This window comes from Acomys minous (genome assembly GCF_964271855.1).
Source record: "Acomys minous genome assembly, chromosome: 12".
NCBI lineage: Eukaryota > Metazoa > Chordata > Mammalia > Rodentia > Muridae > Acomys > Acomys minous.
The window spans coordinates 100,780,593-100,807,867 of NC_140493.1; the positions used below are offsets into that span (position 1 = coordinate 100,780,593).

Here is a 27,275-nt window from a genome sequence, read left to right on the forward strand (position 1 = left end):
TGATGGTTGGGGATGGGGATGGTTGGTGATGGTGATAGTGATGGTGATGGTTGGTGATGGTGGTGGTGATGGTGATGGTTGGTGATGGTGGTGGTGATGGTGATGGTGGGGATGACATCAGCATGAGTCCCCGCCACTCCCCTGAGCTGCATTCAGTCCTCCTGCTACCCAGAGCTCCTCCCCCTTCTTTCCCCCATCCACTACCTTAAATTTTCTCCTGTGCTTACACTCACTGGCTCCCCTTTTCTCTTCAGGGCCTTGAGCTCTATAGTATCGTCCCCTCTTTTTCTCTTAGCAGATTCATTCGTCCCCACTACCCACGTGCTAACAACTGCAGAAGCAGCACAACTTGGAACTCCGACCTTATATCCTTTCAGGCAGCAAAGTGAACAGACACCTCTGCATGGTTGATGTCTTGGTATCTAGGACACACACTTTTCCCTGCTCGCCTTGCTCCTGGCTTAAAGTCCCAGCTGCACTCCCTCACTGCTCCTGTGCCCTAAGGAAATAATCCTTTCCATGTGATGCCTCAGCCCACTTCCTGCATATGGCTTTTCCCCTGGACTCTTGTTGAGTCTCTTACTATGATTCTACTCCTTCAACTCCTCCCTACACAAATAAATAAGCCACATGTCTGTACAGACCAAAGCTGACGTTTCCACTGTGCAAATGGTCCCACTGGCCCACCTGCCCGACATCTTCCCTGGACTCTACATGGACCATACACATCGGACAAAGTAGATGATAGTTGTTGGCAATATGAGCTCTTCCTTTCCTCTTTCCTAAGCTGTCTTTATTTACAATGTTTCATATAGCTCAGGTAGCCTTGGACCCTATATTTCTGAGGATGGCCCTGTCAATTCTTTGAGCCTCCTGTCTTTACCTCCAGAGTACTAGGGTTATGGATATGCATTTTGTGCCCAGTTTTATGCAGTGTTTGTAGTAGAAACCATGGTTTCATGCATACTAAGCAATCACTCTACCAGTTGAGTCACATCCCCCCTATACTATTTCTTATATATAAATTTTCCATGGGATGATAATTTTGTATCATTACTGAAGTACTTGACTTATTATTTTAGAAATGCATCAATTTTAAGTAACCATAGGATATGATGCAGAATAGGTTTCCAGGATGACAGTATTTATATTCATGTGTACATATATATGCATATACCTATATCAAGATGAAGGATGCCTGATTATTTATTCATACATATATATATATGTATCTGTGAGAGAAATTATGTTGGAGCTCAAGGGTCAAAAATCTTAGATCTGCTTGGTGAGTGTAGACAGCTGAACTTGGAGAAGAAAGTCTAACTTTTGAGTCCCTGGGACCAGGGGTGTGATGGGTGCTTTGAAGATAATATGAAGGGCATTGTCAGAATTTAGTAAAAGGGAATAATCAGAGGTTTCTTTGGGAAGGTGACGAAGAAACTGTTTTGCACAGATATAAAGAGGTCACTTAGTTGTTCTTAAGTTCCTTGAAGATGGACATATAGAAGCAAGAAATTAAATTAGTCAACATGGAAGAAAACAATAACTTTGAAACAACACGAAGGCTGGGCCACTGGAGTGATGTTTGCAGTCACAGCTCCTGTACCTAGTGGCTGGCACTTCACCTGACCCAACCATCTCTCCGCTCTCACTGACACTTGTGTTCCTCTTGGAATGTAGTTAAAGTAGTCATGCTTGAGGCTCCCTTAGGAACCAGGCAGCCCATTTGTTCCTCTTCAAAAGTGGTTCTTTTGAGCTTTGCGACCCTTAACCATATTGTTCACAAATGAGGTGGCCAAGGATCTGAGTCACATGGAAACCAAACCAAATGTTAAAGGCTACCTCAGACTCAAGAAGTTGCTAAGTTGCCAGACTCCTTGAAGGGTTGAGATGTGGTAGCAATTCCAGCCCAAGTCCCCAAAAAAACAGGCATGACACTAGATGACCAAAGGCACAGTTAATACCAGCCAACACAGTTGTGTTCCAGCATTGCCTCTGAAGCCATGTTCTGCACCCTCTCCAGTCTGCTAATTCACATTCTGATCGCATTGCAAGTTTTCAAGATGCACAGCGTGTGCAACCCCCACAAGGCCTTCAGTGGGACATCCCTGGGCAGACATTTGTGGCAGATCCAGTTTGGATCCAGTTTGAGTTACTGGATCCACTTGCGAAGATGTTTCCACCACTAAGGTAGACTTTCCCCCAAACCTGAGGCCCCTCTCACTGCAGATCCAGGAAGAAAGTTGCTTGGAGCCCAAGGCTGAAACAAGAACTGCTACCCCGCTCACAGCATATGCCAGCCCCATCTTGTCTTCTCCCTAGTTAATGTGGTAAACAGGAAGGAAGGAAGGGAGTTGTGTGTTCGTTCTACTCATAAAGCCCAGGAAGCAGAGTACCCCGTCTTCGTACCTTCTCACCTGGGTACAGGTGCCTGGAGAGGACACCAGCTATCAGGACAAGGGGGACTTTGTCAGGAGCATCGAATGAGATGTGCTATGTGAGCGCAGCGCTTCCTTAACTTGTTCAGGCATTCTGTCACTCTAAACTGTTTCTGAGCCTCATGTTTTAATTGGCTTTGATGAGGGCATTGTATCAGGGCTTTTGCCCCTTCCAAATTGTGGCTGGCCTAGTGGTACAACACAAGCAGACTCTAGCCGGGTGTGGTGGTGCACACCTTTAATCCCAGCACTTGGGAGGGGGAGGCAGGTGGATTTCTGTGAGTTCGAAGCCAGCCTGGTCAACAAAGTTAATCCAGGACAGCCAGAACTACACAGAGAAACCTTGTCTCGAAAAACAAAAACAAACAAGAAGAAGAAGAAGAAGAAGAAGAAGAAGAAGAAGAAGAAGAAGAAGAAGAAGAAGAAGAAGAAGAAGAAGAAGAAGAAGAAGAAGAATCTGAAGGGGAAAATGAGATAAAAAGGAAGTGTGTTTATGAAATATCTTAATATGCTGACACCTCAGGACATCTTGTAGGAGCCAGTCTGCAATGCAATTTGCTATAGCTTCTAGAATAACTTCTGAATTGTTCTTTAGACAGTATAGGCTTTCCTAAAATAGCTATATTTAGATTTTCCTGGTTTTGTTTCTAAAGTTAATATAATTTGCATCGTTTGCAGAACTGGACTTGAGGTTGCCTAAAATGAAAACAATAATTTCAGAGGCTGTGTAATAAGTCTAGTTCTACCAGCATGCTCTAGTTCTCTGTATACCTGGTACATCTCAGCCGCCACTGTCTGCTGGGAAGGCATGCTGCTGGAGTCTCCCAGATCGTGCATTTCTGTAAAGCTACCTGAACACTCAGCTGCTGGAGTCAGAAAGAAGAAACACAGAAATCCAAGAAAAGCGAAAATAATTGGTGTGCAAAGATTACAGTGTGGCTTGTATGGTCAGGACTTTGTGTTTCCCATTTATTTTGTGCCTCGTGTCTGCTCATTAAAAATGAGAAAGGCTTTTTTAATGGTCATGGCTTCTCCTGCCTGACCCCACCTTAGCCAGTTCTGCTTGACACAGGTGACTTGAGGCATTCACTCAAGTTTCCTTATGGGGAGGACCTCACTAGCACAGCCATGTGCCTCGTCCAGCCCTTGCTCTCACATGTCTCCCACAGCACCCCCCTACATAGAGGACAGACCTGCTCACGTCTTCTCATCAAAAGCAAAAATTAGAGCAGGACCCAGACAGTTCCAGCCCAGCTTTCTTTCTAGTACTATTCTGGTCGCTATTTACATTTGCTGGTGAGAAGGCAGAAGGCTTTTTTTGTTGCTCAAAACCCTTTTGAAGCCCACAGCACAGCAGAAATTACATGTTTGTCTGGGCTTTGCCAGTCAGATGGAAGAAGGCGGTCACAGCAATGGTGGTGCAGAGGTCCTGGTCCTGTTTGATGTTATTCCTGCTAACATTTTTAATATGCCATATTTCAAAAGTAATTGGGACTATTCCTGCCTGAGATATAAGCATTTCTCCAGGATGCTTCCCACCTGACCCATAAATACAGAGTGCTTCGGTCTCCTCCAAGACCTAAAAGAAATAGGCGAGGGGGTGCTTATTTTTACCTTACCCCTCAAGCTTCTGTGTGTATGTCCATGAATTATGAAAGAAAGAATTGTCATAATTACCCTACGGAAGCAAGAACCGTTCATTTCTTTCCCTGTTTCCCTTATTTCAGCACCTCCAGTGTGTGTCTGTTGAGCTCTGTGGGCATCTGGTAGCTGTTAAGTGAGCGCAGAGTGGCAGAGGCCCCTTTCAATGTCCCGACTCGCAGATGTTGGTAAGAGGATAGCGTTGTCGCTGCTGAAAGAGGGAATGTGGAAGGGCCCTGAGCACACAGCGTCAAACAGACGCTGCTGCAAGTTAGATTGAGCAGTGGTGTCTCTGCGCTGTGGGGAAAGCAGCAGTGGGCTTTCCTCCTTTTTCTCCCGCCTCCTACTTCTCTGTGCTGTGCTCAGTGATCACATCCTTCAGGTCATGGGGCAGAGCAAGGCACAGGTAGTGGCAGTGGTACACGAAACGAAGGGAGCCTGTTCTTGATGGAGAGGCTGTGCATGGCTGCCAGTCCTCTTGCATTTTATTGCCATTTGTGCAATTTCATGACTGTAGCAGAGGCAGAAAGTAAAGAATGGAAATTTATGTTGAAAAATGGTCTGACTATATAAATGTTCTAATTCCAGTGTTTGATAAAAACTGTGATGCGTTTCCAAAAGGCTTGAGAGTATTCGCCCACTACTATACACTTAGACTGACCTAACATCCAGTGCTCATGAGAAACAGGGTAACAAACACTGAAAGAAAAAGGCAGTGCATAATTACAGATATGGCCAACCACTTCTTATTGCCCCGTGGTGATCAAATAGCCACACCCATTGAGCTCCTATGTGTTAACACCGTGGTTTTCTGTGATAATCCCTTCAACAGCTTGTGACATCACTACTGTTGTTATTCTATTACTTATAAGCCGAGAAACTGATACCCATGGAAGTTTAAGTAAACTCTTCAAAGCCATAAAAGTAACAGAGGTGAAGCAGTGATGAAAACTCATGCACTCATAATCACCACAGTTCACGGTCACTTGCCTCCCCCACTGACTTAAAAGGCCTTTATAATCTGGGAAACACAGTTGTCATGTGGCACATGACCAGTGGTCATGCTCATGCTGGTGAGAAAGCAGAGCTCCAGGTGCCTAGCCCACTCTTCCCAGCAGCCCATGCGTCTCATCCAGTGGTGTCTTTACAACAGCTCACTGCCATCACATCATAGGAATCCATTTGAGAAAAATTTTTGCCTTGTCTTATGGCTTAACTTGAATTAATTTTCAAACAGAAGCCTTTTATTTTCACTCTTTAGTGCTTCTTTGAGACCCAGTTCATGATGAGGAGGAGCAGCCAGACAACATTGCTGGTTTAGAAAAATATAGGGATACAGAGGAAGATGGAGCCAGCATAGCTTACATTTCAAAGAACTCTATACCTCCCACTGTGTTCTGCGTCATTCTGCATATCTGGGTACTTCTGTCCAAGGCCAGCACCCAGGCCTCACTTCTGCACTGAGAGCTGAGAGGGGTTTTGCTTGCCTGTAGCGTGCACTGGATGTTTCCTACACTTGAGAGTGCCAGTGGGCCACCTAGGACTGTCCACTACAATACAGTGGTTCTTAAAACACACATCCTCTATGCTTGGGAGCCTGGAACCTTCTGCAGGTAGAGAACTGTAGCCATCTCAGAGAAGCCAGGTGAGGAAAAACCCTTCATGACCGAGTATAAGAGAGCTAGAAAGCAAAGAAAGACGAGTGGGAGAAAATGTTAAGATGAAGCAGAGTGTCCCTGCAACACTCTTACATGAAAATCAGCATCGAGCCACTCAAGGCTGTGCAGTGAGGCTCAGTGGAATAGATGTTGCCGAGGACTAGGAGGACCTCAGTTCTGTCCTGGGACTCGGTGTGCAGTGGGAGCAGTGCTTCCACCAGGCTATCACTAACAGCCCTCTCCCTGGAGCATAGTGAGATGCACCCCATCACAGACTTGTGCCTGGAGCTGGGTGAGGATTTGGCTCTGACACAATTTTGAATATTTAAGTATTGCCTCGGCATCTGTCGTACAGATCAATTGTTTTTGAACACTTTGTTCAGTAATCACGTTCGACACTTTACTGCAGAAGATGTGGTAGTTCACAATGGAGTTCATTAGCCCATCTCCCACTAACAGGGACAGTGCTACTATCTGACCTTCATCTGCAGAAGCTGAGAAGAATGAAGAGACCTGGTCATCCAGCAGGCAAAGAGAGTTGACAAAGAGAGCTGCCCAGTTTGCCAAGGTCTGGGAAGGCAGGGTGAAGAGAAAATCAAGGAATAGTCCCAGAGAAGAATAAAATACATGTCACTGCCCCCACCCCCTAAGGCTAAGGGATCATCATAGAAGAGAGGGTGGAAAGCTTGTAAAAAGCCAGAGGTCAAGAAAGAGCAGAGAAAAACAGTCTTCTGACACAACAGGACCGCTGCACTCAGGAGCTCACAGCAGCTGTGGTTGCCAGCACAAGACATGTGTGAGACCAAGTCAGTCAGCACTTCAACAGTGAGCAGGGAGGGGTCCTGATCCACCCTCCACTAGCCGAGGAGCTAGTAATTGGTGGATGCTGGGAAGGGAAAGGAAACTTTCTTTAAGGGAGTGGACCTGCCATATTCCAGTGGATGACACTACACAAGTTTTATGGGCAGCAAAAACTTGAGCTCAATCTCCATGGGTTATTCTGTTTTAAGAGTTTGGAGGTGAGGTGCATCTAGGAAGAATTAAGAAGAATAGAGGGTGAATATAAGCAAACTATATTGCATAAAATTCTTGAAGATTTAAAAATTTTTATTAAAAAAACAACTAGGAGGATGAGGTCAATAGATACCAAACATCAGTCTAATTTTAGACATTAGAGACTCGCATGAGACCCAGTACAAGGGCCTCGCAGCAGGGTTCAGGTCCCTGGTCAAAGACTAATGGGACCCAAAGTAACTCAATAATAAGTCATAGAATGGCAGTCTGGAATACTTTAGATACATTATGCCTTAGAGAGTAAATTGCTTCTAGGAACCATTCACATTTCTGTTGAGAATGACCTAAATGGATTCAGACTGTGTACAGTTTAAAGTGGCCGTAGGACTACAGTGACCTGAAAAATCAAGGCACCTTTCTGAGTTTTCACCAAGGGGCAAGAGAAGAGCTTCCCCCACTGAGCAGGATTAAAGGAGCCACAGGGATGCTTTCATGGTTACACTCTGCATCCTCTGGGTTCGTTATACATAGGGGGAAAGACATAGAGAAATCAGTGTATTGATAGCGGTATATATGAATATAGGGGTTAGGGAACTTTCATCCTCCTCTTGGTGGTTTTTATTTGCTTTTCTCCGATTCATATGTATTACCATATTTTTCCGACCATAAGATGCACTTTTCCCCCTAAGTGTATGTGTTGGGGGGGGTTGGGGGCCCCTTATGGTCTGATTGCTGTTTTTACTGTTTTTCTTGTTTTACTCCTTTAAAAACTGGGTGCGTCTCATGGTCAGGTGTGTCTTGTATATGGTATCTTATAATCTGAAGTAAGGGCTGGAGAGATGGCTCAGCCGTTAAAAGGCTAGGCTCACAACCAAAATAATCTGAAGTAAAACATAGTTGTTTTTTATTGATCTTAGTCCAGGAACAGGTTTTATCCACCAGTGATGTACCAAATGGCCTTAACTATTCAGAAGTTGGACTGGCAAGCTGTGTTAATACTATATTGATGGGGAAGCACAATTGTAAAAAAAAAAAAGTACCTAGGAGCCAGCAAGGTGGCTCAGTAGGGATGCTTGCCACAAAACTTGATGATCTAACTTTAATCCTCAGAATCCACATGGTAGATGGAGAACCAATTCTTATCAGTTTTCCTCTGGACCTTATACATGTACCATGGCATGTACACACAGTAAATAAATGTAATTTCAAAATTATAAGTTAAAATCAGATTTCTTATATCAGGTCTACTTCAAGGTACCAAAAGGAATTTTGCCAGTTTGTAAGAGAGAAACAACACTATATTTTGAATCTTAGATGTTTGGTTTGAGGCTATTTATTTCCTAAACAAACAAACAAACACTAGCTTTATAACTTTTGTAACAGAGATAGTTTAGTAGTATAGGAAAGCCTTTCAAAACTTAAGGTTTAACCAATTTTAAGCTACATCCTTAAAATTTGGTCAACACTATTAACAGCCAGTTGTATTTCTGCTTAAAAATATGTTTTGAGCTAAGTGTAGAGGACCACTAGAATCCCACCTGAGGCCGGAGGATCATGAATTTGAGATCAACCTAAACAAAGCCTCATCTTTTTTTTAATTTTTTTTTTACTTTTACATATACACTTATATTATTATTTATATACAATAAACTACATACAGTAAGAAGGACCACAAAACCATCAGGAATTATATAAATGTTACATTCATAATGTTTTGCCTATTTGTGTTTGGCAACCTTGGAGAAAACATCTTTCCTATCTTGGTGAGTCTACAACTCTGAATGTAAATCAATATCATATCTCATCTCTATCAACCTAAAAACGTCTATCTAGACCTAAACACATTTTAACTCCTACACAACTAAGCTTAATTGTAAAACTAAACTATCTGGTCTTTAACCCCATCAAAGCCTCATCTTAAGAAAAGGAAAGGTAGACATTTTAAAAAACCCATGTACCTTCCTATACAGTGTTCCTACGCTAGCTCTTGTGCTGTTCAGGAAATCTTAATTTACTTTGCACATCATCAACAATGATTAAAATTACTTCAAAACATTTACTATTTCCTTGTGAAAGACATTTTATTTTGCAATATCAGTGCTAAAAGGGAAAAAATCTTGCATGTCCAACACTAGTTTATTAACCCAGTAATTTTTTAAAAATCTAGTTAGAAACATCTGAAACTTTCATTTTAAGTGAGCAATACAAATCACATTAGATGGGTCATAATTTCGTCATGAATGCAGTTCTTAGTATGTGGTTAGGATGACAAGCCTTCATGGTCATTATTGTAGATTTAGATTAGAACTCTTAAAGATGTACATTGGCTCTACTCTCACTCTGTATGTTTCATTTTCCAGAGTAGCTTTTGAAAAACTTAACTTGAAAGCCAATCAATGTCACTACTCTCATGCAAAATACAGTGGGAGGAGCAATAGATGGTGTGCTGTGACATTGAAATGGCCACTTGGCAGGACCTAGGAGCTAGCTGAACAAGCAAGCAAGGATACCCCATGCATTTATTTCTCTCTGCTCTTAACTATGGATATGATATGACTTAACTGCTTGAGTTCTTCTCGACTTTTCCCTCAGCAGCGGCCTGTAACCTGAAGTCATAAGTAGAGCAAACCCTTTCCTCCCCTATGTTGCTCTTTGTCAGGGTATCTATCACAGCAGCAGCAATAAAACAAGAACATACCCGGGTCAGGTGGGCAGTGGAAGGCCAGAACAGGCCTGATGGGAAAGTTTTCTCTGTGGGGGATACATTGAAAGTTAGATGAAAAAGATGTGTCAGGAGGGAGATTATAAGTGTAAACTGGCTAACTTGTGCTACAGATAAAACAGAGTGTGCAAGCTGTTCTTACTGAACGAAGGGCCTCCTGGGCCTCTGCTCAGCCTCCCTTTGCAGGACCTCTCCAGCTCTCCCTGCTCAGCAGTCCCCCGTTTCCACCTTATTGATCTCTGCAGTGTTGTTTTCCTTGGAAACAATTCCTCCTCTCCCTCCTCTTCCTCCTCCTCTTCCTCCTCCTCTTCCCACCTATTGCCTGTCAGAATTATTGCCATTCCTCAAAGCTCTTCCTGAATACTTTCATGATGTCATACCAAAACCCCATGCATTTTTACTCTGTATAGGGTTTTAGCACATATCTTCCACAGCTGTCAAGATCTGACCACAGTGAAGCTGAGGCAATAAGATTGCTATGAGTTCAAGGCCAGCCTAGGCTCGCTGCTCAGAGAGCTCTAGGACAGTTTGGCCTACAGAGTAAGACCCAGGCTCAAAGCCCACATTGGCTTTATTTTTCCTCTCCTTTTATGCTTATGTTGAAGGATGCTTCAGACATATCATTTTGGCCTATGTATCCCAGAATGCCTCTGAGAGAACATGGTCCTCACAGTCCTTGGTCTCGTTGTCACATCTGGCAAATGACGCTGTCCTTTAGTCTTCCTTACTACCTGCTTCATGGTTAGGCATCCCCGTTGACTTCAAAATGCCACTCTATGGGTGACTTGTCTGAGTCAAAATGCAAGCAAGATGCAAACATTGCATTGATCTTGTCTTTTATGTCTTTGGTAATCTAAAGCATGCCTTTCTTTGCTCTCGCACCATGACATTGACTCCTTACAGAAAGCAGGTCAGTTGTCCTGTGAATGTTCCACATTCTGGATTTATCTGCTTCCTTCTTTGTGGTGTCTTTGAACTTCTTTCTCTGTTCTTTCCTGTTCCTTTTGTTCTCAATTGGCTGCTTAAGACACTTAGCTGTGCCCTCCTGCTTTTTGTCTTTATCACATGCCTTGTATGATAATGTCAGCTGCCTAAAAGATGGGCCCAAGGCTCACCCCACTTTGTGTTTCCCATATGATGTCGAGCACATTGTATAGATACTCAAAAGATGTTTTAAATGTATTATCCTCTTGGATCCAGAATATGAACTTAATGTATTCTTAGTGTATTCTTAGAATATATTTTATTTATTCTTAATCTGAAGAAATGTACATTAGGGATTAAGTTGCCAGAGAACTCGCCTCTATAATGTAGGTCAGTGCTGCTTGGTTTACACTGAAAGAATTCTTCCCTGACTTAAAGTGGTACATTCTCATAGCTCGACATTCTTAAAACTCGGAGCATCATAAAACACTTAAAAAGAAATTTCCTAGTCCCTGGCATCCTTTCTGGGTCCATACAGAAGTGATTTTATAAATCAGCTGGGTGGTGCTTTCAGTATGAAAACTAGGTCGCTAATCATTTTTCTGATCAGAAGAACTGAATTCTGCTTAGTAGTTCAGAAACCAAATGGCTGACTATAAAAACACTGTCACGTGTTTGCTTTGTTGTTGATAACTAACTGCAATCTGAGCTTTAATAACTAGAAAGGAGTGGAAGAAACTTCAAAAGGTTGCATGATAAATGTTTTTGACAATGTGTCAGCTGAACATTAAACAGGATCTTTGTAAATCCTCTCTTTCTAAGTGGTTTAAATGGAAAGTTTTAAACTTCTTCCCTCATAAGTATGGGCTCCAGATATCCAGAATCCTAAGGTTAAAAAAAGAACAACCCTTTCCTGGCCCAGATGATTCGCATCCCCTGGGTAAATGTGGGGGATGGGAAGCAAGCTCACCTAAGGCTCTGCCTTCCCATCCTGAGCATTTCTCTTCATCTAAGAATGAGCCATTGCAATGCTGAAACTGTGTTCTTTGTAGCCTGAAATGGCCATGTATGCAAAACCATAGAAACACCAAACTAGCACAGAAATAATGCCATTCCCTAGTGCTGTTCTCCAGACCCTGCCACAGTGAGCACCCTGCTGGCTCTCACAAGGATAAGATGACCTCTGGTAGAACTGGGTCGGATGAAAGCTTTGGTTGTCATGTTAGCCAAAGGAAATGAATACACATGGGAAGGAAAAAAACCTTCCATTGTCGTGTATGTCCCCTCTCAAAATACTAAACACACACACACACACACACACACACACACACACACACACACTTCTTTCATATGACCCAGATGAGAGTGGCAGAGCTGAGGCAGGTCTTTTGATTGCCAGCATCCTTGTTTCCGTTCTCCTAAAGATGCACTTCCACCTTTTCTGTGGTGGCACACCTGCCTTCCTTCTCTTTTCCTAACCTAGAGATGGACCTAACTTTATGATTCAGTCTGGAAGAAGCACGTGACTCACCCAGCCAGTCAGAACATCCTGTTCTTCTGGGATGAGCAGAGGACCCTCTAAGGGCCAGTGGAGCTTTTAGATTTTTCTTCGGGGGTTCAGAGAGTACATGTGTGTGTTTAGTGTTTTGATAGAAAAAACGTACAACAATGGAAGGTTTTTCCTCCTACAGCTAACATGGCAACTGAAAGCTCAGACAGCCTGGAACTAGGGAGAGCTGTTGTCTCCCAGCTCAGGAGGCCAGGAGACTGTGATAAGGGGCAGAGCCAGCTCCCTCTGAACGCTGTCAAAAAGAATGCTCCCACACTCCTTTAACTTCCACTGTTGCCCAGAGGTTCTCAGTGTTCTTGGCTCACAGATGCCACTCCAGGCTCTGGTCAGCCTCTTTTCTACCATATCTTGGTTGAATTGGTTTAGACCCAAGCTAAACCGAAACATGGTGGCACATAACTGATCCCGGAATGCAGGAGACTTGAGACAGAAAAATTATCAATTTGAGTCTAGTCTGAATTACCTAGCAAGGCTGTTTGCTTTTTTTGTTTTGTTTTGTTTTGTTTTTCTTTTAAAAGGGTATACCCTATTGTAGTATAACCTCAGCTAATTATGTCTGTAAGGACCCATGTTCACATTAAGCCACCATTACACATTCTGCAATAGATATCTTTTCAGAGAAGGCAATCATTCAACCAGACCATCAGGAGAGTTAGGAGTGAGGCTGGATAAAGAGCAATTCATGAGCTTGGTCTTGAACTTGGTAAGTTTGAGATGATGCTGAGGTGACTGGCAATAAGGGAGACAGTTGCAGCTGTCTAATCAGAGGGCATGTGAGGCAGTGTGTGTGGAGATGCGTATTAGAGGTCAGCAGTGGAAGCCTGGTTAGCATCACCCATTACACAGGGACACCCAGCTGCAGTGATGCAGGCGCCAGCTGAAACTTCTAAAACCCAGAGGAGATGGTGTACAGAGAAAAGGCCCTGTTAGAGAAATGTCCACAGGCGAGAGAAAAGGTGGGGGGGAGCAACAGATGCTTGAGGAAGACCACCCCAATTTTGTGATGTGAAAGAAAAGGCCAGTATAATAAGATGTGATGAGGACACTGGATTGGCAATAGAACGATTGTCACCGCCTGTGGGTGCTCCTGCATGTGAGTGTGCACATGCCATGGCACTGTCAGTTCTTGCCTTCCGCCTTGCTTGAGCCAGGATCACCTGTTCACCGCCACATTCATAGGCTAGCCGGCCCGTGAGCTTCCTGGGATTCTCCTGTCTGAAGCTCCCTTCTTCCGACAGGAGCATTAGAATTAAAAGAATGCCACCACGCCTGGCTTCCTGTGGGTTTGAGCTGTTCACAGTCAGATCCTCACCCTTGCACAAGAAAGCCCTCGGCCCACTGAACCAGTTCCCCAGCCCTACCCAAGTGTTTTCAATGAAAAGCCCGTTGGTCTTCATGTGACTGGTTGGTATCCCCAGCACAAACCTACTACTGTAGTGTAAATGACAACTTAGCAAGCATCTCGGACATCACCTTAAGGATGGCGAGGAAGTTGTTACCCTCATGAAGAAGTCGAAAATGAGGAAAGCAGATGAAGTCACAAGAGAGAGCGAGCACAAGTACGTTGTGGGGATGCACGGGCGTAATGAGAAGCCCGAGCCTTCTTGAATCTAGATTTGAAATGTGTAGTGGGAAAACTCTTGAATGGGGGGTGGGGTTTGAGATCAAATGTGTGAATGGGTAACAGTGAGAGAAAACTACAGTTTAAATGAATGGCTCCTCCATTCCTGGGCCTGTACAGAAGAGTGGTGGTCTCCAAGGACCTAACATTTTTAATGATTTGCACTCTGTTCTGCAAAGAGTGAACTCAAGTGCAAGTAGTTAATGCACTAGCCAGAGGAGCCAGACACTCCTAAACTTTCTGAGCTGCGCTTCTTAAACTTGATCCTGGATTTTACCACCCACGATAAGAATGTGTTCACAAGCAAGGCTGCCTGGGGAGAGGGGCGGTGGTGCTGTGAATTTCCTTGGTAGAAATGGACTGGCTACTTCAAGAGACGTGAGGACTGTCTGCCGATGGTCTGCTGTGTGACAGGGAGCGTTAATGAGGTGCGTTGGGGGATTCCAGCTTCCTTAGATCATCAAAGCCTTGAAATACCATGGTTTCTTTTCCTGGAACCTCTGTGCAGACCAGGAAGCACTTAGCTTTTTTTTTTTAAGTGCATTTTTAGAGGAAATCCTTCAGGAATTTTAAAGGACTGAAAATAGATGTGAGAAAGAAAGGAAAAATGAAATGTGTCTTGTTCTTTCAAGAAAACACCCTCCTTGTTTTTCATGTTGTCCATAGTGGTTTTGTTTCAGTGTTGAGTCAGAGGCCTAGCAGGCTCACACTCAAATGCTGTTTCTCACATATGTGGCTTATTGCAACAACACTAAGGTTTTTGAAAGGAAAGGAAATTTGATTTACATGCAGAGTAACATGTGATGGGGAAAAGTCCCCAAAGATCCCCCTTTTCTTCACACCAGTATCACAAGGCATCCTGATTATGAAAGGTTTTCAGAAGATGGTTTCTTGGAACCTGACTGTCACCATGATAGGAAGAAGATAGCAAGAGCTGGGGGTGCTTCAGCAGTCCCCCCAGGAGTCCCAGCTGACTCTGAGTCTGCAGTTAGGTGAGCATTGTCTGTTCCTTTCTTCATGCCAGATAGCTAGGAATGAAGTGACACTGCAGAAGTCTTGAGTAACATTTCAGCCGGCAAAGACATGTTCCCTTTGTCCCTAGACTTGGCCTGTTTAGAAATAATAATAAAGCAGGTGATGTAGTGGCCTCCATCAGAAGCCAGTGAAACCACCCCATAAAAATGTCACACTCTGCCATCATTTCATCTTCAGTAGCCCTAGATGTGTGTCTCCCTGCATGAGTGACAGGGCTTGGCCGCCTTGCTTTGTTTGTCCCAGTTGGTTAAGGTGTTATTTAATAAAATGTAAAAATAAAGAAATCAGTGCAATCTTATGATCTTTATTTATATTTGATCTTAGCCTGAAGTTATCAGTACTAGAAAGAAAAATATTTGTTTCTGTGCCAAGTTGTGTGTCAAAGAAAGCCTGCTTATGGGAAATCATATCAGCACCATTTGCAGCTGACTTGGAGTGGTGCTGTGTAAACAGACACGGGCATCATTAAATGGGCAATTAATTTGAAGGGAGAGTCATTTTTATTCCACCTCTGTAAACAGAGTTTTCAAAGATTGTGTCATTTTTGTCTAATGGATCAGAACTACAGGAGGATATTATAATGGTTTGCAGGCTTGTGACAAACTTTAAAAATCATCTCACATGTTTCAAATGCAAAGTAGACCATTACCATTAAAAACTAAGCCCTAAGGACTGGAGAGGTGGCTCAGAGGTTAAGAGCACTGACTGCTGCTCTTCCAGTGGTCCTGAGTTAATTCCTTAGCACACAGGGTGACTCACAACCACATATAATATGACCTGATGCCCTCTTCTGGCCTGCAGATGTACGTGCAGATAGAACACTCATATATGTAAAATTAAAAAAAACAAAAACAAAAAACTAAACCCTAAGCTTTACTGAATACAAGTTTACCTTAATAAGAATGCAACTGACCTCTGCTCTGTAGTTGCCTTCTCATCAAGGGGAGTAATGTGGTCTAAGTACACAAAGGCTGTGCCTAAGGTGCGGCAGCCCCCGCAGTGCTGCTAGAACATCAGACTTTGGGCGAGACTGGCCCAGACTGCTGATGATCTCCTTGCATTCGCAGTTAACTCATTTCCCAGTTTCACATCACTGAGTTTTTTACATAAGGATGAGAGAAGGGAGATTAAAATAGTATCGTAGCATTGTTCTGATGACAGCTTGGGATATAGCTATTCTAGACCAAAACCCTCCGCAAAATCTGCATTCTGAGACAGCCAGGAAGGGGTAGTAGAGTCACAGCTCTCAGGGGGCCACAGGCAAGGGCAGGAGTCTCTAGAAAGACTCTGGCCACAGTAAAATGCCAAGTCAGAAAGCCTTATCAAATGCCATGTTCCTGGGGACATTTTATCTTCATGATCACTGTTGTATGGTATTTCTCTCTTCCTCTATTAAATGATTTTTAACTGTTCTGTAATTGAAATAAACTATTTCATTTATTTATTATTAGAAGGCATGGCTCTGCCCTCACTTCCTCCTTGTTTAATTAATTCAGAGCTAGAGGAGGAACTTTGGTTTTTTAAATAAAGCACTACATATGTTCTTACTACGTGGCTTATAAGTTAGGGGGTGCCTCACTCTAAGTTATGGACACTACCGTCACAAAAATAGCATTGACTGCTATAACCCCACCCCCTGCCTCTGGACCCACCAACCCAATAGAAAGACCTAGAATTGTCAGAAGTAACAGTCAAGGACAGTCCTTTTCCTTGCCCCAAAGAGCCCCACTGGTGGATAAAACCCTTCACATATGAGTTTGCTCTAATGGGTTTCACATTTTACACAAACAAAGCAATTAATCCTCTAAGCCTTTCACTTTTAGGCTGTGGTACACCCTCATTGTGTGTACAGAGCATATTGTGTCGTTTACATCTTTCTTCTAGAACATGTCCTCTGTTGGTCTCTACCACAGAATACCAGGAAGTCAAGAACAGCCCATCATTGCCAGACTGACCTGTGTAGGACTTAAGACAGATATAATCAGAGAAAAGAATTGTCTGTTCAGTAATGATGCAAGTTGACACAGCAGAACCAAGACAGATGCAGAATAACGACTTAAGTGTTCAAATTGATGATTGGTTTCCTATTTTTGACCTAAAGGGACATGATGTTCTATGGCCTTCAGTGTCTAGGGCTTTTCTCAGGAATAAATTAAGTGTGTGTGTGTGTGTGTGTGTGTGTGTGTGTGTAATGTCACATTTGAAGGTTTTTTTTTTTTCAAAAAAGAAACAACTTAAAAGAAATTCCACTGGTTGTGCATTCTGGGGAGTGGTGGTCCTTCCCCACTATCTTTATGTCAAAATCTGAGGTTCAAACAGAATAATTATTGTAGACTATCAGTCCAGGAACAGTTGCCAACAGAAACTATCCTTTCCCTTTCATGCACTATACTTTAATTGAGAAAGTAGTGTATTTTGGTTACTTTTCAATTTTTACATTGATTTTTAATAGATAATAAAAGTCATTTCTAGACATAGCTTTCTCTGATTAACCTCTCTTTTCTAGACATAGCTTTCTCTGATTAACCTCTAAAAAGATTGTGCTTCATGTTTTTTAACGATGAGCAAGTTTTTTAAGTGCTACTGTTTTTGAAAAGCAAATGTAATTTGGATTCTATCTTGATAATAATGATAAAATATGGTAGTCTGAATAGTCTCCCTGTGTGGGGCATGAAGACACAATGAGCTCTGATTTTGCTCCCCTGCTCCTTGGAAATGTTCTCTCATTAGACTTCTCTCCTCACACTGTCTCCATCTCTGCCCTTCCCGCTCCTCAGCAGCTCTCTGGGCTCCTCTTCCCACCTCTGTGTCGTCTGCCTCATGGCCATCACAAAGGCCAGGCTTCAGAACCTCCGTCAGTTTGCTCATTTCCTTACACAGGTGTCCCCCTGCGCATGGAGCTCTCTTTCCTGCTCAGACCTAGCTCTGCAAGTTACCCTTCAGCTCAGGGGGGCTGCAGCCACACGTGCTAAGCTACGGTGCTATAAACATCGTTGGTGCCTCTCCATTCCACAGGCTGGCACTTTCAGAGTCAAGGCATCCACAGACTGGGCGTCTGGTGAGAATGTGATTCTTCTCACCGAGGTGGCTGTCTTTGACCACCCTCTTTTCTTAGGGTGCTGATTACAGTCAGTATGGCATACAAGCATATATATAGCCATGGCAGTTGTCCAAGGCCCCTTGTGTGAGCTCCCCATCTGAGGAGCTCAAACTAGTACCATTGCCTTGGGTGTTAGGATTTCAATATATAAACTTGTTGGATATAAATATCAATATCACAGCAATAGGTCCTCCTTAAAGTCCCATTAGCTCTTTAAAATCAGCACACTAACACCACACTGGCTCAACACTTCTGACTTGCTGTTCCCAATATGCTCAGCTCTCATTGTCAAGGCCTTGAGATAGCCGAACCCCTCTTTGCTCCCAAGCCCTCAGTCAGGATTCTGCTACCTGTGTCCACTTCTCCACAGCTGCTGTTCCAACTCAAGGCTCTCCATCCTGAAGCACCCTTCTTTTTTTTTTTTTTTTTTTAACTTTTTTGCTGTCAGTGAGACAATTAATAACTCAGGATTCAAGAGAACCCCATAAGTAGGTGTAAAATACAGCCACCAAGTAAAGAAGCAAATCAGCTTCAGGGTTTGGCATGTGGGGGTAGCAAGTGACTAGTGAAGTGACACGCAGGAGAATGGTAAGGACAGGAGGCTGGGAGGAAATGCCAGGAGGAGACAGTGTGCAGAATGTGGGGCCTGCTAGTGATGGGGAGGTGGGAACAACCAGGAGGAAGGAAACAGGGCTTGTCTAAGACAAGAGAAATGCACAGTTTTATATTTTCCTGTGACTAAAACTAAATCTAAAAAGAAAAACACTTTATTATGGCAGAAACCAGACAGCATATTATTGTAATAACCACTATGTATATGTATACAGGGAAGGCTGTGCATATTACAAGATATAATATAGACATAGGAAGATTCTGTATTTCCAAGACTATCGCTGGTTAAATGTACCATCCTGGGTACCATCAGAGGCTCTGATGGTTGAGGTAGACACCCTCAGGGGGTAGAGCATCACCCTTCATGAGTCAGGTCCCTTCACAGTTGCGCTTTGGGAGTCACCTGTACCAGGCATTGATCTGGCCAGGCAGTGAGCTTGTGGAAGTGCAATTGTGTACAGCCTTACACAGACTTGTGCATTAGTTCTTCTCAACACTAGGTTGGTAAGGGACCAGAGGAGTCCAGGAAGCTCTGCCCTGAGTATCAGAACAGGGTAGGTGGGGACAAAGAAGAGAAACCAGGCAGAGATGAGGAAGGCACAGCAGTGCACAGCGCAGACACTGAACCCGAAGTTAGAGAAACATTAGCACCAGCCCAGGAATCTGAGCACACAGAGCCCCCACTATCTCCTAACAGACACAGAATATGACTGACTGGCTGCAAAGAATCAGGAGCTAGAAACACAACCCCGCCCTGTCTGAGCTGGCTACTGATGGCCAGTGATGGCTCTCAGCACGACATGCGAGCACAGAGGCTGCCACCATGCCACCAGTCTCAGGCCCTCGGTGGTGCATTCCTGAAGACCAAGCTGCAGCTCAGAGGTGCTGGAGAGGGGCTCCAGGTCTCAGCAGGGAGACAACTGCCTTGGATTTGGGCTTCAGAAGAGTATGCGTGGCTCTGCTGCCCAGCAGTGGTCCTTACTCTGTACCATCATGCTGTTCTTAAAAGGGATAACACCCTGTTTACTGAGCACTCTCACAAGTAAAGGAATGCTACGTAAGAGGAATGGTTGCATCTGTCTTTTTTTGAAACATTCCACAATAGTATAAGTAGAGATAAGAACTTGAGATTTCTAAGCTCATTCCCAGACCTAGTCAAAAATTGTAGATTCCATAATGTTTAATATCAAACCTAAAGACCCTAAAACCTATACGCTCATTTAAAATCATCTCACCTATTAAAAGTTCTTAGCCTGAAGTCTAACTGTGAATGTGCTTCAAACAGTCCCTAAAATCAGAAATAAACCTATAAACATGCCTTTTCCCTTTTAGAAAGTGACCATATAGCTTTCATTAGATGCTCAAAGAGGTCTACGGTCCAACTCCTAAAATTAAAACCTACTGCCCCTGAGTGTGTGTGTGTGTGTGTGTGTGTGTGTAGAAAAGACTGTCTTTGTAGTGAAAGTTTTGTCTGTGTTTAGTTTGTTGTTGTCTGTTGTTGCTGTTGTTTTTAAGACAGGGTCTCATAAGTGTATCCCAGGCCAACTTTGAACTTATGACCCTCTTACCCCAGTTTCCTGGGTGCTACAATTACAGGCAGTTGCCACCATGCCTTGTACATTAACTCTTTAATGAACCCCAACTTAGACATTATGCCTTGAATCTGTAGCGCTTGGATATGCAGCAGGCGTTTTAGACTTCTGTCCCAGGCTGAACTTCAGGGTTTCCCCGTGAACACCTGCATCATCTCTTAGAACTAACTGCTCAGATCCTTGGAGGTCCTCTTCTTCCTTGAGTTCTGCATCTACCCGCTCAGGGCATGCCCTCTAACGTCAGAACCTACCTGGAATCCAGCATTTCATTCGCCAACTGCTTCCACCCTGATTTAATTCTCCGTCATTCTTTCCCAGTAAACCAATTGGTCCTGCCCAGACCAGCCTCCCTTCATCTGCCTTGCCCTTCTCCAGTCTGTGACCAAAGTAGTGCCTGCTTAGAGCCCCACAGCACCTGCCCATCTCAGTGGAACCTAAAGAACTCCACTGACCAGTGACCTCATAGAGCCTAAGACCTCACTGTTCGCCTCTGCACCAACCCACAGTGACCTCTGTGGCTTCCCCAAAGCCTTCACACATCTGTGTCCTCTGCCTGGAAGGAAGGCTCCCCTGCAGATCGCTGTGGCCTGTGCTCTCCCCTGCTGTAAACATTTGCTCAGATAACCCTTCATGGGCCGTCTGTTTTAAAATTGTAACCATTTGCCCAGAATAGCCCCCTCCTCTGCTGTATTTTTCTCATGCACTGACAAGGATGTGTATTACACTCACTATTTGCTCACTCCCCCACCAGTATAAGAAGTCTGGGGAATCAGGAAGGGATTTTGTTTCTCTTCTCATGACACGTAGGTCCCTGTCACAGCCTCAGCGTAATGGATGAGGTTCATTTTGAGACTATTGACCACGTTGTTACTACCACCCCACACTTTCTGTTTGCTGTAACTTTTCGTGTATTGTTTCTATAATGATACAGGATTGCTCTAGTGTGTTCTGCATCTTTTCTAGTTTACTTTTCACTTAAAATGAAGATTGACAAGATGATAACTGTAGATCTTGGTGGCTTCTAGCTTCCCCATAGTAACCTGGAATCTGCATCTAGCAGCTCCTTGGCAACTGAAAAGTCATCTGTCTACAACTTACAGGTTCTCCAAAGTCCACACCATCCTTTCTGAGCTGCTGTGGATATTCCTTTAAGTTTGTTATAAATTAATAATTATAATTTTTAAATGTCATGTTGACTAGATGTCACAAGACCTCCAGATTTCAACACTTTTCATTGTTATATTGGTAGAGCTGCTTTAATTAGCAGTAACTTCCTACTTTATTGTGCGGTTGTAGCCCTATGCTGGAAATATGAGACATTTTGATAATAACTGACACTTGCTAATTTGTGTAGTTTATACAATATGACTTTTCTTTTCCTTGGCTTTTTTGGCATTTTGAAGCGGGCTCTTACTGTATAGCCTAGACTTGTCTCAAACTCTCAGTAATCCTCCTGCCTCAACCTTTTGAGTGCTGAGATTGGGTCATGTGGTACCACACTCAGACACATTTGCAATTTTTTATGCTGGATACTCCTAAAGCACAAATGATGTGGGCTTCTTTGCTGAAGCTCTTTGAGACAACAGTAATGAGCCAAGATCTGAGGCCTTGGTAATAACCAATTCATGTGGTAAAGCTATTTTTTTCAAGTTACTAATTTTTGATCTTGCTGTATTTATTTTACACTGTTTTAGGCTTTACAAGATGAACTAGAGACCCGCTCCAATCAGGTGCGGAGTGCGGAGAAAAAGTTACAGAACAAAGAACTGGAGGCGCAGGAGCAGGTAGGTCCTCGCTGGCTCGCTTGTCCCTTCCTTCTCTAGCTGCTCCAGTGTGTCAAGCAGGATGCTCTGGATGGCCAGAAACCAGGGCATGCACAAGCACACAGAACAAGAGGTCTAGAGAGAGTGAAGGTACTAGAACTGCATTTCTTGACATTCTGGTGTTTCTACCTCCTTTTGGTGTCTTATTTCTCAACTCATTCCAAGATGGCTACAGCAGGGCCATGTATTCCACCAATTTCTGCACTATCTGGAGGCAGAAGGTACTCAGTTTCTAGAATTTTCTTCTGAGGAATAAGGAACTCCTTTAGATTCACTCCTCTGCCCTTCTTTCATGCTGCTTTGGCCACAGCAGGTCACATGCTCAGCCCAGCACGTCTAATCAAGGCCAGTATCCAAACTAGCCAATTGGAACTCACCAGCTGGTGATGGAGTTAGGCAAGGAAGGGAAGAAAAGCAAAAAATCAGCTGGGTAGGCAGCTGACAGTGTTTTCTATGCCATTGTTTAAAAATAAGTGGACATATATTCTGATTTCTCTTCAGATTGTATAAAGCCTCATGAAATAAATGGGCATTATTTAGTTAACAGGCATAAATAATGTCTTCTTTTGAATTTTAATGTTCTCTTTCTTTCTATTCTGTTAATAAAATAAGCTGACTATGACAATAGCTAATGACCTAGTTTATTTTCAAATGACAGGCTTATTTTTTACTCAACTCTTAGTTTTAATGAATTATTGTAAGTGGCAATGTTGACACTTTAAAGGCTTTAACAGTGGACCAACAAAGAGCATGAGTGCTAATAAGAATCCAAAGCTGGGTGTGGTGGCGCACACCTTTAATCCCAGCACTCAGGAGGCAAAGACAGATGGATCCCTGTGAGTTGGAGGCCAGCCTGGTCCACAAAGTGAGTCCAGGACAGCCAAGGCTGCACAGAGAAACCCTGTCTCAAAAAACAAAACAAACAATCAAAAAAATCCTGGGTGACTGACTGCCTTGTTCTCAGCCACTGGGTATGGTCTTACCACCATGTCCTCAGTGACACAACTCCACACACTACACACAACTCACCAGGAGTGTTGCCAGATCTCAGTACGTGAGCTGAGTCAGGACAGCTCAGTACAGGCTCTCAGAATGAGTATTTTGACTTTTGAGGACCAGCGTCCAGGTGTGGTAATGAAGGCACTGTTCATCTCTGTAGATGTGGACAGAGAGGGGCTCAGGGCAGGGAGGAGGACAAAGTGGTGCTGAGTTCTAACCCTTGCTGAATTGTGCCGCTGCCAGCGCTTCCCTGGGTCCTCTAGCTTGTCTCTGCATCCATTAATCAGACTCCTCAACCAAAACGTGTTTAATTAAGCTCAGCTTATCAGCTTTTCCTCTTAAGGATCATGTTCTTAGTGTCAATCCAGAGAGCTTTTCTCCTAACACTAAGTTCCAGGTTTTCTCCTTTTTTACCTGAAGTTTTATAGCGTTTTGATTTACATGCAAGTATGTGATTCATTCTGAGTTAATTCTTATATTATGATTTGGGACTTAAAAAATTAAAACAAGGGCTGGAAAGATGGCTCAGAGGTTAAGAGCACTGACTGTTCTTCCATAGGACCTGAGTTCTATTCCCAGCACCTACATGGCAGCTCACAACTGTCTGTAAGTCCAGTTCCAGGGGACTCGACACCTTCACCCAGACATACATTCAGGCAAAACACTAATGCAAATAAAATTAAAATAAATAATTAAAAAAATTAAAACTAACCAGGTGTGGTGGCACATCTGTAATCCCAGCACTTGGGGAGGCAGAGACAGGAGGATCTCTGTGAGTTTGAGGCCAGCCAGGTCTACAGAGTGAGTCCAGGGCAGCCAGGGCTACACAGAGAAACCCTGTCTCGAAAAACCAAAAAGAGAAAAAAAATGTATACAAAAAACATTAAAACTTACATTGTGACTTGACCTTCTATACGTTCTTGCCATGCCATAGTGCATTCCCTGTATAATCTGTCACATATGTAGTTATGTTTTCATAAGTACATATGCATGGACTCATATAGTGTGTGTTATATAGTATCTTTGTTACGCAGTTGAAAACAGGGTGGAAGTACTCTAATTTAAAAACACCTATTCTTTCCAAATGCCTACAAGGGGACAGGCACTGTGCAAGAGGCACTTACTCCTCTCTGTGTCCACAGACATTCAGCTTGCCGGCTCCATTGTACAGATGACCACATAAGAGCACACGTAGCAAAGGTGGATCAGACACAAGGTCACCTGCATTCTAGACCTTTGTTCCGACCGTGACAACTTTGAGGTTCATTTCCAGTTAATATAAGAAAGGAAGAAACAAACAAACTGGCAGTGGTTTCAAATCACAGGCTTGCTAAGGAGGGCAAGAAATCAAACCTTGAGTTCTAAATGCCCAAGACAGTAGCCAGTGCCATTGACCTTCTGCAGGCAGAGAAATGCGCAGGCAAAGGAAATGTACATAGGGCGGATTTGGCCACAGATGAAAATGCATCCTTCCGTGGGAGTGTGGTGGCAGGCAGGTCCAAGCAACATGGTGTAATTGTCACTGAAGGTCACCTGAGCACCATTCTCTGTCCAGAACATGTGTAACTAAAAGAATTTCTTTAAAAAAAAAAAAAGCTTTTGAAAAGTAGAAAACTTTCTGGGCTCCCTGGAGGGCTGTGGCTTCTCCATTTTGTGGTAAAATGTGACTTAAGGTAAAACTTTGTTGACACCACTTAAATTCATGGCAGAACTTCACACAGAAAATTCCATAATAATGTTGAGAGTTGGGAAATGGAGAAATCCCAAAAGAACAATAGGGAAGGATCCAGGAACTACTCTCAGCCCTTTTCTTGTTGTTGACTTCTTTTTGATCATCAAAGTTGCTTTCATGTTGGCAGTGACAATAGCGCTTTAGAATATTTCTTACACTAACTCCTGATATCTTCTGTTTGGCCACAGTTTACCAAGGAAACATCAGGAAATACCTGTGGATAAAGCTGCCTGTTCCTTAGTCACTGCCACCGCGAGGTGTTAGGTTCTTTCCACAGGTTCCTAGGATGTGGGCTGGAAAAGAAAGGCCAGTTGTTTCAACAAAAATGAGTAGCAAGAAATCTGTACCTAATAAATAAATAATATTCGTCTGTAACTTAGCTTAACCTTTTATCTAAATGTGGCTCCTGCTCCCCCTTTAAATTGATGACCCTAAGAGGACTAGACAAGAAGGGTTGGCTGGCTTCTGGATAGCTAATATGTTGACAGCATTATAATACACCTGTCCTCCTTATCAACCATCAAAGGGACTTCAGTAACAGTAGCTAGCCTAACAGCACCCAATCAAACACCTGAAGTGCATGTAAAACGGCTACTTAGAACTTCCTTCTCTTTCTTGTCGACTAAATATCATTATCCTGATACTAGTTGCATTTTAAAAAAAAAATCAAATTGAAACTGGCAGAATTACAAAAGACAATTTCCTAGGCTTACTTTTTATAACTTACTTGCTTTAAAAAAAAAAAAGTTTAAACTGTCTCTGGTTTTCATTTAAGAAAAATTCCTGTGTTTTGATTTTACAAAAACAAAAAATGAATGAGGCATTTTCAAAGTTATGTTTTCAATTAAAAACAAAAGGCTGCTTCTCATCAGGTCTTAATGGGTGGGATCCTTTCAGTTCACCATTTACCTCAGTGCCATCAGCTCTTCTCTGTGTCCTCCATTGGCTGATCAGCAAGCCAGGCAGGGCCACAGAGAAGACACCTTCACTGGGTCCAGAGGAAGCCCTGGCCCTTACGCGCACAACTAGAATGAAAGATAACTATTTCCTAAGTTAACCTTACAAAAATGTGATCCTTCCTGTAATCCCCAAATAGGACAGTATGATCACCCCTGTACTTAGCCACACCAGGAGTTAGTATTATTTCTAATTCCAGATAAGATCTGGGCAATAAACCCATAACTGCGAGAAAAGATGAGGGATAAGAGCTCTGATCAAACTTCCTACTTGAGCAAAGAAACAGCCCTCCAAAAAGGCTGTGCTGTCTCTGATGTGTGGCACAGAAATAGCTGACCCAGGGAAGACTGGGCATGCCCTGCCCCCTCCCTGGGTGTTATTTTCCATCATGGTAACGCAGCATAAAATGGACAGGTGCTATCTATCACCCGAGTTCAGGTGCAGATCAGAATATCATGGCTGAAATGAAAATCCACCTCTGGGACTAAACGTCTTATAATTTACAAGAATAGATTATTAATCTAACAAATTTTAGAGAAAAGAAGGAAGAAAAGAAATAACCTAAATTTTTCCTTGTTATTTTTAACACTGTGCAAAGCATATTTTTATTACAATGTCATTAAGCAGTGTCAGACTCTAGCTTTATACAGTGGGTACTAAGCACATGTAACAAGTCCCCTCTTTCAGACTGGTGTTCTAAAAGTTGAAAGCATGGCTAGCTTTCATAGTGATTTAATTGATTTTGCCAGGAGCTAAGGAAAGATTTCATTAAGTCTTATGGTCTCTTGATACACTGTTGACTTTCTCTTTTTTCATACTTGATTACTTTGTTTTTCAAAAACATTATTTTAAATAAGTTAATTTTTTAAGCCAACACTTTAGAACCTAGTAAATAATCTACAGTGCTGACCGTTTCATGAAGAGACGCTCTTTTCTTTTATACTCAATGGGTTTTTTTTTCTCCCCACCTGGTGCTGAGGATGGAGCCCAGAGCCACTTAGCTATATATCTAAGGCTCATTTCAGTCCTCACAGGCCCCCTGCAAGACAGTGTCAGCTGTGAGAAGACAACAAAACAAGCGACTTGTAGATTCTGCTGTCCCAGTGCTAAGAAGCCAGGTATCGGTGTAGACTCCAGGCAGGGAACTAGAGGAGGGGCGTTTGCTTCCACTAGGCTAAGTCCTAGAAAGAACAACAGCCTTCATTCCTGCTCCCTGGGGAGAAATCAGCCAGGAGAAGGTTGAGTTCCCAGTGCCCTACCTAGGGGTGGCCCTGTTAACAGAGTCATTTCAAGTGCCTGGGGAACAAAGCAGCTCCCTCTGTGGCTAGTCAGGAAAGAGCTAGCACTTGCACTTCTAGAAGCCATCCATAGAAAGCTCCTGGTTCCCTACTGCCTCAGGCTGCCCCTGGGGGCCACTCTAGTTTTATGGCCAGCCTTTTTGCCGCCCATTGCTTTAGATCCTAATAGTGTGTGATGCGCCCAAGTCTAGACTGTACAAGCACAGTCAGCCCATAAGTTGATTTTAAATATATAGTTTTTAAAAGTGAATAGCCCTCACATTTTAGTCACAGCTTTCTAACCCCAATTTCTTGATTAAGTCCTGAATACATTGGTTAATTTAAGTGAGAATTGGTGACCAAAGCCAGTCTTGGTGGTCACCCTGTGCTTAGATCTGAGGTTCTCCCAAAGACCCCAGCAAGACCCAAGGAGAGGAAAGCAATGCAGTAGGAAAAGCATTGTGGTCTAAATCCACCCTTGTCACTACTAGTCAAGTTCCTCCTTCATCCTTAAACTGTTAGTAATGCCTTCCTACAGGGCTCTTGGGAATATCAGAACA

The 27,275-nt window shown here is 43.2% G+C and overlaps 1 protein-coding gene across 5 annotated transcripts in view; it reads left to right on the forward strand.

The window, feature by feature from the left end:
- CEP112 (centrosomal protein 112) overlaps positions 1 to 27,275 on the forward strand; it is a 391,861-nt gene that overhangs the window by 330,696 nt on the left and 33,890 nt on the right. For all 5 annotated transcript variants that reach the window (XM_084751376.1, XM_084751377.1, XM_084751378.1 and 2 more), the window contains one exon: positions 21,622 to 21,711. In XM_084751376.1, coding sequence (XP_084607502.1) covers positions 21,622 to 21,711 — 90 coding nt within the window. The remainder of the gene's footprint in view (positions 1 to 21,621; positions 21,712 to 27,275) is intronic.